Source organism: Ovis aries, chromosome 13, assembly GCF_016772045.2.
Source record: "Ovis aries strain OAR_USU_Benz2616 breed Rambouillet chromosome 13, ARS-UI_Ramb_v3.0, whole genome shotgun sequence".
Taxonomy (NCBI): domain Eukaryota; kingdom Metazoa; phylum Chordata; class Mammalia; order Artiodactyla; family Bovidae; genus Ovis; species Ovis aries.
The window spans coordinates 76153536-76170097 of NC_056066.1; the positions used below are offsets into that span (position 1 = coordinate 76153536).

General features: G+C 50.5%; 1 protein-coding gene across 11 annotated transcripts in view; it reads right to left on the minus strand.

Moving 5' to 3' along the window:
• Positions 1 to 345: 345 nt before the first annotated feature.
• Positions 346 to 16562, minus strand: part of SULF2 (sulfatase 2) — a 124616-nt gene continuing 108399 nt past the window's right edge. For 4 of the 11 annotated variants that reach the window (XM_027977296.3, XM_027977295.3, XM_027977294.2 and 1 more), the window contains exons 12-21: positions 6887 to 7103; positions 6695 to 6791; positions 6150 to 6244; positions 5251 to 5310; positions 4633 to 4802; positions 4304 to 4446; positions 3176 to 3299; positions 2523 to 2556; positions 2227 to 2280; positions 346 to 1284 (exon numbers count right to left, since the gene is read on the minus strand). In XM_027977296.3, coding sequence (XP_027833097.1) covers positions 1254 to 1284; positions 2227 to 2280; positions 2523 to 2556; positions 3176 to 3299; positions 4304 to 4446; positions 4633 to 4802; positions 5251 to 5310; positions 6150 to 6244; positions 6695 to 6791; positions 6887 to 7103 — 1025 coding nt within the window. In that variant the 3' untranslated portion in view covers positions 346 to 1253. The remainder of the gene's footprint in view (positions 1285 to 2226; positions 2281 to 2522; positions 2557 to 3175; positions 3300 to 4303; positions 4447 to 4632; positions 4803 to 5250; positions 5311 to 6149; positions 6245 to 6694; positions 6792 to 6886; positions 7104 to 16562) is intronic. The other 7 variants (XM_060397816.1, XM_060397817.1, XM_060397818.1 and 4 more) reach the window with 3 other exon arrangements.

A 16562-nucleotide genomic window follows, 5' to 3' on the forward strand; every position in this document is an offset into this window, starting at 1 on the left:
GAAATGTGCGGAGCCAGGTGAATTTCCTCTTCCTCCTCCTCCCAGTCTAGCGTTCCCACAGCTGCCTTTACTGATCGGACTGCCTGGTACATGACGAAGGGCTGGCTAAGGTGAGTGGCTTTGCAGTTGGTCATTATTTTTACAAAGTGTGATCCTAAAGCTGGTGTGATATGAGATAAGGTTCCCAAAGTATGGTAAATTCTAGTCAGTTTATAACCACATATAGCCCTTTTTAAAAAACCATCTAAACCCAAGGTGTCTTCCTTCCAAAAAGATGTTGACTGGTAGTATCTCAAATGCTTTAACAAAACAAAACCAAAAAACCAAACACACCAAAAAAAACACTCCCAAGAAATGGCCTTTTAGAAAAGTGTCAAAGGTTACCTCATACCAAGTGCTGGTCATTGGCTGGGGTTTTCAACATTGTATGACAATACGTAGACTACAAAATTCCTTTACAAATACAATTTTGTTAAGACTTGGGACATACATCAACTTCCTGTCTTTGCAGGACTTTAAAAAACATCAGTTCTGGGACAGATAACGAAGGAATCCTGGGAGAAATGGCATCTGGTCAGGAAGAGGAATGTCCACAACTGCACGGGGTTTTCTTTTACACGGGCCACACCATTTATTAACACCACCACTCTTGAAAATTGGGTTTTCTTATTAGATTCCCCTAGAAGTTTCCGAGCTGGTTACATGTAAATAGTCACATATATATACATTGAAGTCATTGTCTTCAGAGGCAGCCAGGGTTATAGGGCGAGATAGAAATTCTTGTCTTTTGTGCTGCTGACTCATTGTCAAACTTGGTGCACCATTTCCTCCCTCTGTCCTGCTCCTTCTTTGTGGCGAACCAAAAGAATAAGAGGCTTTAAAACAGGGTGGTTCTTTCCCTGTGGTTTTTAAAAAATTCCAGTGACTTTCACCCTTGGGGGAAATTTCCAAGAAAATCTCTCTGTTCTTCTTCCCTTGTGAGCCCCTCAGAGAGGGTTAGTGGTGACTTCTTGATATGAAAATGCATTTTGTGCAGCCGGTGAGGTATAATCCAGAGCAAAAGCAGGGACAAGCATGGACTTCCAGAAGCCTCACTGCTCCCGCTGGTTCTCGTCCAGAATCTGCCGCATCGACTGAGGGCGGGCTCTGTGTGTCTTGGCCTCCTGGCTAACAGCACAGGTCTGCTGGAAATCATTCAGGGTTTTTCATTGTACAGGTGACGCCTCTGGTTTTGGAGGTCCAGCTCGTGCTTCTTAACCTTCCCAGCCTTCCCACAGCTGTCCCCTGTAGAACAAAGCAGACAGTGTATCATGCTGCCTAAGGATTTCTTAATCGGCCCTACAGCTGAGTCAGCTTTGCTTCAAGGATGTGGCTGCTGAGAAGGAATTAATTCCAGATCCCTCAGACAGGGCTTGCTATTGTCTCATTGTCTAGATTGTCAGTTGTTGGCTCACACATAGTGACTGGCAAAGATGTCATGTAAGAATCTGGACAGGATGGTGCTAAGGAATGTGAGAAGTACTTTGATTCTCATCGCACCAGAGAGATGCTTAATTGGCCCATTATTATTTTCCTGTTAAAGCCACACAGACTTATATGCATATAATGATAGAAAATGAGGAGGCTGGAGGTTACAAATGGCAGCTTACCATGGGGATGATTGGCCTGCAAGGTAACAACATGTCAGATTAGTTGCCACCATTAACAAATTATCATATATCTGCATTTCTGCATTTTCTCAATGAGTCAGAGGATTCAAATTGCATCCCATTCTGTTCTCTTTAAAGCAGAGTGACCTCTCCAGGTTGCCACAGCCTCCTGGCCCCTCACAGCCTCTGCTGACCCTAGCGTGGGTGAGCTCGAAGCATGGGTATTCTGGAAACCATTTAATGAGGTCACCTTGCTGCTGACACTATGGACCAGGGAGCAGCTCGGCAGCCACAGCCTTCAAGATGCCTGGTACTCAGCCGACTGACACACTTCTGAGCCTCTCAGGGAGGCCTTGAGCTTCCAAAGCAGAGATGATGATGCGGAGAACAACAAGTATTGATCTAGTACATGCAATGTATCCAAGTAGGTTATTTTACTGGAAAGACTGACACGGCTGCTTCCTGTCTTACGGGAACAGACGAGAGGAATGAGAAAAGGGCATGCATGGGGAACAGCCTCAGCAAAGCAAACCGGGTCAGACCGGCTCTCTAGAGATAAACTGGTTCCTCAACTCACAGTGATTTGGAAGAAGGTCTCTTCATTTCTGGCCACTTTCGACGCTGAAACTGCCTAAGTTTTCAAGTGTCAAAAGGAGAAAGAGTATTAACCATCACCAAGAAAGAAAAAGTGACCCCCAGAGAACTACACGAAGAAGGCCTTTTAGGGGACAGTTGTTGCTGGTGGGTGAGCCAGGCCCTGGCAGGTCAGAGATAGGGCAGCACCCCAATCTCACACGTGCAACCTCTGAGGTTAGACTACAGGACGGGTCACCGTACAGGGCAGTTCTCAGGGTTTAAAAGCAAAAGCAATACCTGTATTGCTCATAGCTTCCTCCATCTTTCAGTCCTAAAGGACAGAGAAACATACGACATGGAAACACAATTTTAGGGCAAAAATGGCACCAGCAAGGACAAACTTTATAACTGTCTCTCTCCTTTTTTTAAAACACTTAGTGTTTTGGTCATAAGCCCATGATGCTGGAGTGACCCCTAGACAGAGGGGCCTGAATTCCCAGCAGTCCCTAAGACACTGTTGGTGACGTATACTCTGGGAGCCTCTTTATCACGTTCAGGCTACTGTCACAGACATTCAGCACCAACCTTGGTCATTCATGGTGGGGGACCCACGGGTGGGCGTGAACACCTGTGCTATCGAGGACAGACGGTGGGGAGATCCCAGCTGTGGGCTCTGGACCCAGTCCCGTTACTCATCACTAAACGAGGACATGCAGATTCACCTCAGAGGGTCGTCAGAACGCCTGTCAGTTAATGCCTGGAAAACCCTCAGCACTCTGGCAGGCACAGAGTGATAAATCTAAGTGACGGCATTCACCGTCAAAGTAGCACGTGGCTGGTGGATGTTAGAGAGTTCACCAACTCCTGGGGATTCTGAGTTCACTCTTCAGATGGGCCCTCCTCAGTCCCCTCCTGTGGTCACCCCTTTCCACCCTGGGGCCCCTGCTCACCCAGGTCCATGTTCCGGGTCCGGGGGTTACACTGCTTGTAACCTTTGCAGCTCCTCAGCTCCATGAGCTGCACATGTAGCTGATTGAGGACGTCTCTGTCCAAGGTGTTCACTGCGTTCATCAACTGGTTGGCAAAAAGGTAGGTTATCAACGAGATGCAGATGGGAGCCCCCCACCCTCTTCTACCAGCCAGGGGGCCTGATCTGGGCAGGTGGGGAGTACGAGGTTGGTAAGGGGTGGTGACATCTACCTCCACGAGCGCTGGGGTTTGGAACAGTTGCCTCTAGCCTCATGTGCACGAAATCTCAAAAACCACTATGTATTTCACATTGAACTCTGGGAACCACTGGTCAGCAAACGTACCAAGCCTGGGAAGAAGCCCTTCCCAGCCTCTCAGGTCCTCTTGATGGGAAGGCAGCTATTTGGCAAAGGTCTGGGTGAGTGTCCAGGTACTGCTGTGACCCACTAACCAACAAGCTCAGTCAGCCCCTTTTGTAAAACACGGGGATGCCCGGTGGCCTATATGGTAATTAATAGCAAAACAAGACAATCGAGTTGCTGGCATTTACAAAAGGGTGTAAAAAATTGCTGTCAGGCTTTTCTGTAGAAGACTGGACAGTGCCAAGGCTGCTGAGAAGCTCTAAGGCTGAAGCTGGGTCATGACCATGTTTTATAAGGGACAGGCAAGTTCTGCTCACCAGGCTCTGTGGCTGATGAGTCCCATTCTTCAGTCCCATGCATGTTCAGATGGGTTAATACATGGAAGCGCAGAGTAAGGGCTGCGCGATCGATCATTAGGCCTATGGTCTACGGGATTTGGCCTGACCCTGAGAACCCCTGAAGCTCCAGGTTCTAGGCGTTCCTCAAGATCCCACAAAGCCTGCTGCAACAGTCCCAGGTGGGTAAGTTGGAATAGAGAGGTTATGGGTGATCAGTCAGTAGACAGTGGATTCGGGAGGATGCAGGCAGGGTGGCACACTGAGCCCCAGACTTCCTGGTGCCTTCTCACTTCTGTCTTAGGGACTCCGTGGGACTTGAAAACCTATTGGTCATTTCTGCAGGCCGCCTACCTGGCAGGGCCTGTAGTAAGTACCCCACGCCCTCCTTTCTCCAGCCTCTGTTGTCTACCTGGTAGGGGTCTGTGTTGAGATCGAAGTACTCCAGGAAGCCGGTTGCGAATTCACAGAAGAGGAAATTGTGGGTTTCGTTGATGGTCCTCATGCACCAGTACGTGTTGTTGTTAGCGCTGGTGCAGGCGCAGAAAGGCCCCACTGTCAGGGAAGAGTGTGAGCCCTGAGCCGAGGAAGCCCAGCCACCAGCCCCTTCCTATCCTGCCTGAGGTTGCTGGGGGACCTGTTCCTGAAAGACCCACAGGGTCTGGCAGGAGCACTCACAAGCTGGGGGGATACTGGGACCCCCTGGGAGGAGCCCCCCCGCCCCGGGCCCGGCTGGCTCACATGTCCAGAGGGGCGCTGTCTGCCAGTGCTGGTTGTCGTGGGTGAAGCAGGTGAGGCCGGGCATGCTGCACGTGTCGTTGTTCTGCAGGCGCTTGAGCAGCTTGCGGAGTTTCTTCTTGCGCTTCTGTTCCCGTAGCAGCCACACCTTGTCCTTCTCTTGCAGACCCTTCCTAGGGGCACACAGGGCCACACCCCTCACACCTCCCCCGTCCCCACATGGGAGCCTTTGCCTGCCCCAGGAGCTGTGGGCACAGCCCTGGAGACTTCCCAAAGGGCCTTCCAAATCCTACTGCTGGTGCAGGGCAGGGCTGGGGCCAGATGAGGCTCCTGTCATCCTGCATTAGCTCCCAAAGCAGCACAGGGGTGGATGGTACTAGGAGATTGCTGGGCCTCCTACTCACACCTCCTCTCTGGGGCCTGTGTCCTGCCCTGCCCTGCCCTGCCGTAACCCGCTCTGCCCATAGGCAGCGCCTGGAGCCAGGTTTAGGGTTGATCTGGGAGTTGGGGCTCTGCAGGGCCCGCTGCGCCTCCCAGGGAAAGGCCAGGACTTGGCTTGTCCTTGTTTGTTTCAGCTTCGGGGAGAGCCCCCTTCTGAGGAGGGCCTGCAGCTGCCCTTACCTGAAAGGATGCAGGCTGGAGCCTTTGTGCTTGAGACGGCCTTTGTGCTGGGAGTGGTAACTGCAACAGACCACCCCGCCCCCACCCCCACCAGCCCAGCTTTCAGACACTGTGCTCAGGGCCACCCTAGTGGGTGGCTGCAAACTGTGCTTCTCTGGGACCCCTGTTTCTCCTCCTGGGCCATGCTAGGGAGACACTATCCCCAGGGTGGCAGGCCCCTGCCTGCCTGGCTCCTCCTTCCGTGCGTGAGCTGGGAGACCCTGGCTGAAGGCCTCAGCCAGACACAGAATGTGAGGGTAGGTGTAAGTTAACCAAGCCTGGGGGCTGGGCCTGGCTCCAGGTGGGTTGCCTCCAGCTCCCCTGCCCGCCCAGCTTTTGCTTGATCAGGGCCAGCCCTGGGGAAACCCATAGTGGGTAAGCCCTTTCTGGAAAGGCAGCAGGGACTGTGGTAGCCACTAGCCACCTGGGGCTATTTCAGTTTTAATTAAACAAGTGATTCAGTTACAGTGGCTGCCATTCAGAGCTCTGTAATCACAGGTGGTAGGTTGGCCGCCACAAAACTGGACAGCACAGGTACAGTGCCTTCTGTCACCATGGAGGTGTGATTGGACAGCGCTGCTCTCGAGTTCTGACCCTTGGGCTGGGGATTCGCTGATCTGGTAAAGTGGGTCCCAGGCCACGTGGGCTGCTCCTGGAAGGGCTGTCTGTGGAGGCACTTTTCCTTCTGGGAAACTGGTCAGGGGTTGCCTGTGGGCAGGGCATGAAATCTGGACATCCGGGTGGTGACAGGGTGTGCATTACTCCTGGTTACTACTGTTTAAGCAAAGAATATAAAAATAATGAAAGAAGTGATGCTGTGTCCCAGGAGGGATCCTGCAGGGGCTCTAGGGGCCTCTCACCTGATTTTGTGACAGTCACATTCTTCTGGCCGTTTTTTCTTCAGGTGACCTCGGACTTCCCTTAGGTTCTTGATTTTGTTCTGCAGGGTCTCGATCTGAAGGAGGAAGCAGGAGGGGAGGCCGTGAAACCCTTGGGGGCTGGGTAAGAAGGGCCGGGCTGGCAGGGCCCCCAGTCGCAGCCTGTGTCCGTGGTTTCTGAGGTGGGTCCTTGGTTCTACCTGCTGAAGGAACCAAAGGTCATTCTCCTGTCTTGTCCTGCCTGAGAACCAGCTGAGCCCTTGGGGGACTTGAAGGCCTCCCCCCAGGCTTGTTGGGAGGAAGGGCTGAGTGTGGAGTAAGCATCTTGTACATCATAGAGGGGTGTGTCACAGCCGCGCGGTCCTTCTCTGCCCCTCGTCCCCCAGCAGGAACTGTCTGTCTGAGGCCCTAGTGAGGATCCTGCGGGACCTCTGTCCCCTGGGCCTGGCCTCCCTGCTTCCTGCTCTGGCCAGTGGCCCCACTGAGCTCGAGGTGGCAAGAACCCTCCCGGCGCAGACCCCCTTCACCTCATGGTCAATGTGCAGCTTGTGGTCCTTCCAGGCCTGCAGGGACTTGTACAGGTCCAGGTCGCACCGGACTGTGCCATTCTCCAGGATGTAGCACCTGTTTGAGAGAAGGGGTCACGTGGTGCCCTTGGGTGGGGGGGTGTGGACGCCCCTGCTGAGGACCCAGCCTTTGATCCCTGCCTGGACTCTCACCGATGTGTGACTTTAATGGGGTTAGGGGCTGAGTAGTCCGGGAGGCCCCCAGTGCCACTGAAGTCCCCGCCGTCCCTGTCGTCTTGGTCCTCAGGGGCTCCTGGCCAGTGCCGCTTAGTGAGGTTGCGGGGCCGGGATGTGTCGTCCGGGCTGATGTGGTACCCCCTGACAGCCACCGAGCGGATGGAGCGATTCCGGGCGTAGCTGGCCTTGTACTCTGTGGACATCAGAGGGGAGGCTGGGAAGGCAGGCCAGGCTCCCCGGGCAGCGGACCCTTGATTCAGACAGGGCTGCACTCCCAAGCTGAGGGCTCAGGAAACCTACCCCTCGGGAAGCTGGCTTTAGATCCCACCGGAAAGGACCTCTAGGTGATTCAGCTGGGGAAACTGATGTCCTAGAGCTGAGGAGGAACTGGCCTGAGATAAAATCTCCAGGAAGAGCTGTGCATAGATGAACCATCTGGGATGGCCACACAGTGGAGGATTCGAACACTAAACTCAAAGGTATCTACATCCCCATGTTCATTGCAGCATTATTCACAAGAGCCAAGAGGCGGGCACAGTCTAAGTGCCCATTGATGGGTGCACACAAGATGGAATATGACTCAGCCGTAAAAGAGAAGGAAACCTTGCTGTTTGTGACGACAGAGGTGGGCCTTGAGGGGGCTGTGCTAAGTGAAACAAGTCAGAAAAAGACAAGACAGGGCGTGATCTCATTTACCTGTGGCATCTCAAGTCAACCCAGCTCACAGATACAGACAGAAAACGGGGCAGAGGGGAGGGCGGGTGAAAGTGTCAGAAGGGTATTAACAAACTTGCAGTTACAAGTCCGTCCTAGGGATGAAGTGGACAGTGCAGCAACCAGAATTAATAATACTGTGCTGCATCTTTGAAAGTTGCTGGAAGAATAGATCTTCAAAAAAATATTTTGTGACTGTGTTAAGTGGACTTCTGGGGTGATCATTTCACAATATGTACAGACATCAGATTGTGACATTGTACACCTGAAACTAATGTGATATGTGAATTTACACCACAATAAATCCGCAGAAAACAAAACAAACAAAACCCAAACCACTCATTTGAACTGGACAAAAAGCCAAGCAGCACATTCTTCCAGATCAAAAAGGGGGGCATTGGGGAGGTCTCTGGTCTTGGATGCTTTCCTCGGGGAGGGCAGTGAGGTGGGGCTGAGATTTTTTTTTTCTAAGCTCTAAGTCACCTGTGGGAAACTGAGGACACACAGGTACTGGGGCTCGGAGCAGGCCGTCCTGAGACAACACAATGACATACTGATTATTTTGAATGCAAGTTCTTTGAAACACAGTTGGTGGATGAAAAGAACGGTATTAGAAAATGGTCCGACTCTACCTCTTTGCCCCTACACATGAGAACTCCTCCCAGGCCTCCTGCAAATGACTAGGAGGACTCTTGGCTGGAGGCTGATAGTTGAGGTGTGATAGGAGTGATATGCTAGGCCTTTCTCCCTAAAGTTAATTGGTCTAAGGTTGAATTCTGTACTTGGAAGGAAAGCATGCCAAAGCCTTTTTGAACATTTCATGCAAATTTTTGAAAGGCACGCTGCCCTTAGCTCAGAAGCTCCAGTGTATAGAAAGCTCTTCAAGTCTGCTCTAGTGGGAAAGCGCATCCCTGACACTAGAAAGCAAATTCACAATAGTGTGGTTGGTTGGTCTAGGCCACCACTTAGTGTAATAATGAAAGCTGGATCTCAGTTCTTTGCGAAAAGTTTTCAGGAATGCAGGGGGGAAAACTTGAGTTGAAAGCAGTAATTCTTGGCCCACAATATGAACCTTTAGAAAAAAAAAAAAGCATCACACCTATGGGCAGTGAATCTTCAGCAGAGGAGGCAAGTATATACAGTGCAGGAAGACAGTCTTTTAGCAAGGGGTGTTGGGAAAGCTGCACAGCCTCACGTAAATCAGTGAAGTTAGAGCACACCTTCACACCATACACGAAAATAAACTCAACATGGCTTAAAGACTTAAACACAGGACACGACACCATAAAACTTCTGGAAGAGAGCATTGGCAAAACATCCCTGATATAAATTGTACCAGGTTATCTTAGGTCAGTCTCAAGGCAATAGAAATGGAAATAAGCAAACGCGACCTAATTAAACTTGTTAGAAGCTCTTGTGCTGCAAAGAAAACCATAAAACAAAAAGACAGCCTAGTGACTGGGAGAAAATATTTGGAAACGATGACAAGGGATTAATTTCCAAAGTATATAAGCAGCTCATACAACTCAATAACAAGAAACCAAACCATCCCATCAAAAAATGGGCATTTTTCCAAAGAGAAAACATTTTTTCACACACATGAAAAAATGCTCAACATCAATTAGAGAAAATTAAAACTACAATGAGGTATCACCTCACACCAGTCAGAATGGCCATCATTAAAAAGTCTACAGATAACAAATGCTGGAGAGGGTGCAGGGAAAGGGAACCCTCCTACACCATTAGTGGGAATGTAAATTGGTGCAGCCACTATGGAAAACTTGGGTTCCTTAAAAAACTAGAGTTGCCATATGATTCAGCAATCCTATGCCTAGAAGTATATCTTGAAAAAACTTGAAAAGATACATGCGCCCCAATGTTGATAAGCACTGTTTTACAATAGCCAAGACATGGACGCAACCTAAAGGTCCATGGACAGGTGAATGAAGAATAGGTGAGACTTTACTCAGCTATAAAAAAGAACGAAGTAATGTCATTTGCAGCAACATCGATGGACCTAGAGACCATCATGTTAAGGGAAGACAGATACCATATGATATCACTTATATGTGGAATCTAAAACGGCACAGATGAACTTGTTTATGAAACAGACTCGCAGACACAGAAATCAAACTTAAGGTTACCAAAGGGGAAAGGGAGTGAGGGAATGGATGAATTAAACGTTTGGGATTAGCAGATATAAACTGCTATATATAAAACAGATACAGTCCTACTGTATAGCACAGGGAACTATATTCAATATCCTGTAATAGACCATAGTAGGGAAGAATATGAAATACATCCATACAGCTGAATCACTATATTGTGCACCCGACATGCAACACTAAATAATCTATACGCCAATTTAAAAGCTAGAAAACAAAAGCATGACCCTGAGAGCAACTCCAGGCTCACCCAGAGCTCTTCCTGTTTGCCTCCAGACAACTGCAGACGCTAAAAAGCAATCAGGACAACGGAAGAGACATTTGTCCTACCCTCGAGAAAGTTGGAGGATCAAGCCCCCTGGGCCCCAGCACGCCCGGAAGGTTCCTTCTTCTGAGAGACAACTCTCCCTCAGATGGGGTCAGCCAGCCCTCAGCTGGACCCTGGAGGCGACTGTGGACTTAATTATCTACCTGTCACTTCTGATTTATCCAAGCGTTACCCACAACTTACTGCATTACCCACATCTCAGCCCACCCTGGTATCTTTCAGGGCCTCTTAATACCCATCCTATCTAATTTCCAACTGCTTAACAGCAAACCTTCTTGGTAGAGATTTATTATTTAATGACACTCATGAGAAAGGTGCTTTTTTATTTACTTGCCCTCATGCCAAGACCCAAATCCTCCATTTTTCTTATTAGGAACTCATGCTGATTTAGATTCCTCAGAAGAGGATGAGTCTTTACCAGATAGCCCAGTTGGTCCTTGGGTCACACATGCTGATGAAGCTGGATTTCTATTTCTATGAAGTGCTGAGCCTGTATGCATGACCCAGACCTCTGCAGAGATGCAGAGTGAGGGCTGAACCCTGCGACAGAGTCTCCAGTCTTGGACCCAGGTGTGCTTGTCTTGACTTCCTCACCTTGTCATTCTCCCATCTTAACAGTCATGAAGAAGGGACATTTGGCTCAGATGGGAACCGAATCTCTCGATTTGTATAAGACCTAAGAACCAGAAATGCTTGTGATTCCCAGGCACCCTGGCAGCCTTAAGCCAGCTGTTTTCCTCAGCTCAACTCCTGCTGACCCAGCCTGGTTTGAGGTAACTGAGCTCTGGGTCCTCTTCACTCCCACGCACCTGATTCACAGCTTCTCTTTGCATTAACCTTTCAAGGAAGACACGTCACAGGGACTGGCATAGCCTTGGGGAAGAAGTTTTCCTCTCCCCTCCTAGGTTCTTCTTGCTGGTCTAAGAATTAAGCTGACGTGAGACAGAGTAATAGAAAATCAAACAAAAGTTTAATAACATGTATCTGTGGGCAAGAGACCCAGAGAAACCTGGAAGCTGCCACTTGAAACACACCCTTAGCCAATGAGGATGTCGAGGGTGGGGAGAGCCAGTCGTCAGAGGTAACCAGCAAAACAGCAGTAAACAGGGTCACTGTGACACAGATTTAAGCTCCGGCCATCTCCATGGAGAGAAGGTTCTAGAGATTTGATCAGCCTCCTCTTCCAGGGACAGAGGGCGACATCATTACAAATGGAGATCTCCCTTACAAACATCAATGTTTCTTGCAAAAAAACCTCCTCCCACCTGACTTGCAGAGGTTTCCCCCGTGTCTACTGTTTCCTAGACAATAACCAGCTCAAAATAATAGGTCAAAGAGACATATTTTAGGCTGGCAAATTCTGCTCCACTACAAAGCTTTAAATTTGTTCTGTTCATGGGGACTTTCCTGGTGGTCCAGTGGTTGAGGCTCCATGCTGCCAATGCAGGGGGCACAGATTGATCCCTGGTCAGGGAACTAGACCTGCAGGCTGCAATTAAAAAAAAAGATCCTGCACACCCGAAGAAATAAAAATAAATGCTATGAATAAGTTTTGGCCATACTTGCAGCTCCTGGCTACCTGATGTGATAAGGGTTACCACCTACACAGCAATGAAGATGGCAGGATTGCTGCAGGCATCCTAGGGCAGCCTGTTGCCTCAGTTAAGTCCTGCCCACATTTCTCAAGCCAGTTAGACTCTACGGCACCAGCTCCTCCCCGATGCCCCAAGCTTACTGCGTGTCCACAGTGACTACAAAGCTAGTCCTCTAACCGCAGGCTTCTGCTTCGTCTCTGCTTTCCATGCTGTGTTGGTGGGTGCAGCTCTTCTTATGTGGGAGAGACAACCTGTGGGCAGGCTCTTAACCTACCCATCGCCTTCCACGGTTAATACCCTCAATCCGGCTCCTTGACCCTCCTCCCTGATGGTGGAGAGCACCACTCCGTGCCACACGGGAGCCTTGCAACTACGGGAGTGGTCTCAAGGCTGTGAGATGCGCTCTCAGACATCCCTTTAAACTTCGATTTTGTGAGGCTCCCCCGTAAATGGAATTTGCAGGGAAACATACTGGTTATGCTGTGTTCCCCCATGTGAACGACTTGAGGCATATTCTGCGTCCACTGTGAGACAAGCCCACGCAGCCAAATTCATCGCTCTTTCTGGAGCGTGCACACGAGCAGAGGGAACTTTTTTACAGACTCCAAGGTGCTTCTGGAGTCTGCCAGGCGGTTGGTATGATGTGGAGTTTTTGTGGATTCTTCACCTCTGCAGGTTCTCCTAGTGCTAATGGGCGTGTAAGTGCTGCCCTGTTACGCTAGTCATGTGGCTTCTAACGCTGCTGCCCTCACAGCTCAGCCCAGGCTTGGGAGACTGAGGCCTGACTGTCAGGAGACAGGGCAGACAGAGCTGTGAAAACTGCTACTCAAAATGCCCCCTTTTCCTTTCTCCACTCAGTTTTTAAGCCTGCCTTTATTCCTGACTGATAGTATCAGGCAAATGCCCAACAGGGTAAGACAGAAAAATACACACACACACACACACACACACACAGAGGCTAAGAAAGACAAATGCATGCACACTCTCACTCTCTCTCTCTCTCTCTCTCTCTCTCTGCTCTTCCCCCAGAAATGTGAAGTTGCTCAGTTGACTCTTGGTGACCCCGTGGACTGTGGCCCACCAGGCTCCTCCATCCATGGGATTCTCCAGGCAAGAATACTGGAGTGGGTTGCCATTTCCTTCTCCAGGGGATCTTCCCGACCCAGGGATCGAACCCAAGTCCCCCTCATTGCGGCAGATGCTTTAACCTCTGAGCCACTAGGGAAGCCCATGTGAAGGTACCCTCTCTACACCAGGAGGCATAGCATCCTTATCACCAGAGTCAGAGGACTCAAGGCTAAGAAAACTCAACAGACCACTTCTTCACTAGGCTGCTACCCAAGCAGCAGTCTCTTTGTCCTATTAAGTATTCACAAATAATTATTTCCTTATCTAAAAATGATGTATAAACAGTCTGCTTTCCTCGCTTTGGGGCCCCACTTCTAGGAGACCTCTGTGTGCAAGAATTATACTTTTCCCTCCTGTTGATCAGTCTTGTGTCAATTTAATTATTCAGCCAGCCAAAAGAACTCAAGAGGAACCGGTGGAGGGGGGTGGGGTGGAATTTCCCTTTCCTTAACACAGGTTAAAGTCAGAAGCCAGATTTCTTGTATCTTCTACATATTAAAAGACAAATTTGGCCAAGTTGCTAACATTTCAGAAAAACGGTGGGGTGGGGTGGGGTGGCTGGGTGTCAGGAGCACACATTTCCGGCTTCTGAAGACAGAACAGGAAATGTGTCTGTCTACACCCCGTCCACTGGTGGCATGGTCAGTGGGGCGGGCAGCTGGCATGCTGCCACTTCAGACAGGGTGGTGTCTGTCTGACACCCTGGCCACGGCCCCCACCACTCCTTCCATTTTGGGTCCCACCCTGGCCTGTGTCAAGTCTGTAACCCCCCTGCCCTGAACACGCATCTGTTCTGGGAGCCCGGCCTGGAGCCAGTCCTGACGCAGGCTTCTGCTGGGCTCTGAATGACCACCAGGTGGAGACCAAGGGTCAAGGCCTGGCTGGAGGCCATGAGGTGGGGCCCAGGAAGAGGGGGGCCCTCTCCCACGTGGCCCAGGATGTCTGGTGCCCCTCTCTCCCTTCTTGGGGCAGATCTCTGTACTTTTCCTCCTTGTATCAGTCTCAGGGGCCAGAAGACCTGAGGGTCCAGGTCCGGAAGAGGCATTCCTTTGACAAAGCCCTGGCCTTTTCTGACCCCGGGCAGCTTTTTCCTTGCCTTTTTCCTCCCTGAATTCAGTCTCTGTGAAGCCACAGTGGCTGGGCCAGAAACGCACACACTTCTGAGCTGATGTCCTCACGGGAGCAGGTCACAGCTGCCCAAGAGGGCCAGGAAGCAGACCCAGCGGGGTCTTTCTGCTCCTTTGTGTTGCTCTGGAGTGCTCCACCCCCCAGCCTTACTCCTGGGGGTCCCCAACTCCGGCCGCCAGGCCCAGTCCCAGTCCCGGCCTCTGATTCTCTTTGGAAGCTACTTTCAACCATCTGCAGAGTCTGTGGCTGTCTTCTCGCCACAGTGACAGAACAGAGCATTTGAGACAAAGACTGTTTAGGTCCCAAAGCTTCAAACATTTACTCTCTGGCTCCTTAGAGAAAAAGGCTGCCAACCCTGGTGTACACCTTTTCCAGGACTGCATCCACACCACTCGCTCTCCTTGTCACCCTAGGTGTCTTTGTTTCCAGGGTCCTGAAATATATGTGCCCTTCCTACCACATATATCAGGAAGGTGGGTGGGTTGTTGGATCGCTAAGTCATGTCTGACTCTCTGTGACCCCATGGACTTAGCTCACCAGATTCCTCTGTCCCTGGGCAAGAATACTGGAGTGGGTTGCCATTTCCTTCTCCAGGGGGTCTTCCCCACCCAGAGATTGAACCTGAGTCTCCTGCACTTGTAGGCAGATTCTTTAGAAAAACTAAGCCACCAGGGAAACCCCTGTATCAGGAAGTGGGGACTCATGGTCTGGGCTCTGATGGCTCGGGGGCAAATCCTGAGCCCAATCCTTGGGCAGTTGAGTTAATTTCCCAGCAGCTGGACCTGCCTGCCAGGGCTCTTTGGAGTTTGATGTGAAACAGACCTGGTAAATATTTCAGCTCCTGGAAGCTGACATGTAGCAGCTGCTCTGCTGGTTAGGGACCCTGCAGCTGACATCCTTGCCCAAGGTCACAACTGGGCCCTCCTAGCACCCCAGGCCTGGGAATGCTAGGGCGGTGTGGCCTGCCCTCCGGCGTGGGACCCACAGGATCTCGCTTCCTCTTGCCCTGGCTCAGAGTACTTCCGCTCTGCTGGTCACGCTTGGCTCTCATGTAAATGTCAACTCACCACCCACCCTACAGCCGCAGCCCTCTCCACCTGGCCACACCCCTGTTTCATTTCCTCCATGCCATCTTTACCCAGGGAAGTGAGCTTCCCACTTTGTTAACTGGCTGACACCTGGCCTCACCCTTGAAGTCTGATGGTGTCTCTCGCGCTCAGCTGTAACCTCAGCAGCTGGCGCGTGGCAGGGCTTGCAGATTTTTTGGGAGATGAGATGAACCAACACTGGCCACCTGGACCCATCATCCCCCAAGTCCTCGTCTCCTCCTCTGGGTCCTGGGTCTCTTCTGCTTCTGCCCTGGGTTGGCTGCTCTGCCTCCTTCCTCACCCCAGTGCATGAGGGCGAGCCAGGGACTGAGCTGCTTGGGGTCAGGACACCTCAACCTCAAAACTGGCAATGCTTTGCGGCTGTCTAACAGCCGCTGTGGGAGGTTGACCTGTACCTCACAGGATGTTAGGCAGCTTCCACAGCTTCTACCACTGGATGCTAGGAGCATCCCTCCCCACTCATCATATGTGGCAGCCAGAAACACCAGCACACAGCCAAGCAGGTGAAATCGCTCCCTATTGAGGACCCCTGCTCTAGGCTGGCTGCTCAGAAAGGAATGAAAGAGAGCATCTTGCTGGCAGGCATGTGCAGGAAGAATGTTGGGCCTGGTGATGGGGACGGAGTTTCCTAGGTGGCTGTAAGGAGCCGCCCCCGTCTTGCTCCCAGGATCCTCTGAGCACACACAAGACAGGGCTGTGATGTCGCACCGTCCTCACAGGAGGGCCCGAGTCCAGCTGAGTCTCAGCTGTTTAGATGCATATTGAGCGCCACACTCACTATGCCAGCAAATCTGGAAAACTCAGCAGTGGCCACAGGACTGGAAAAGGTCAGTTTTCATTCCAGTCCCTATGAAGGGCAATGCCAAAGAATGTTCAAACTATTGCACAGTTGCACTCATTTCACATGCTAGCAAGGTAATGCTCAAAATCCTTTAAGCTAGGCTTCAACAGTATATGAACCAAAAACTTCCAGAGGTACAAGCTGGATTTAGAAAAGGCAGAGGAATCAGAAATCAAACTGCCAACATCCACTGCATCATAGAAAAAGCAAGAGAATTCTAGAAAAACATCTACTTTGTTATGCTAAAGCCTTTGACTGTGTGGATCACAGCAAACTGGAAAATTCTTAAAGAGATAATACCAGACCACCTTAGCTGCCTCCTGAGAAATCTGTATGCAGGTCAAGAAACAACAGTTAGAACCGGACATGGAACAATGGACTGGTTCCAAATTGGGAAAGGAGTGCGTCAAGGCTGTATATTGTCACCCTGCTTATTTAACTTCTGTGCAGAGTACATCATGCGAAATGCCGGACTGGATGAAGCACAAACTGGAATCAAGATTGTTGGGAGAAATATCAATAACCTCAGATATGCAGATGACACCACCCTTATGGCAGAAAGTGAAGAAGAACTAAAGAGCCTCTTGATGAAAGTGAAAGAGGAGAGTGAAAAAGTGGGCTTAAAGCTCAACATTCAGAAAACG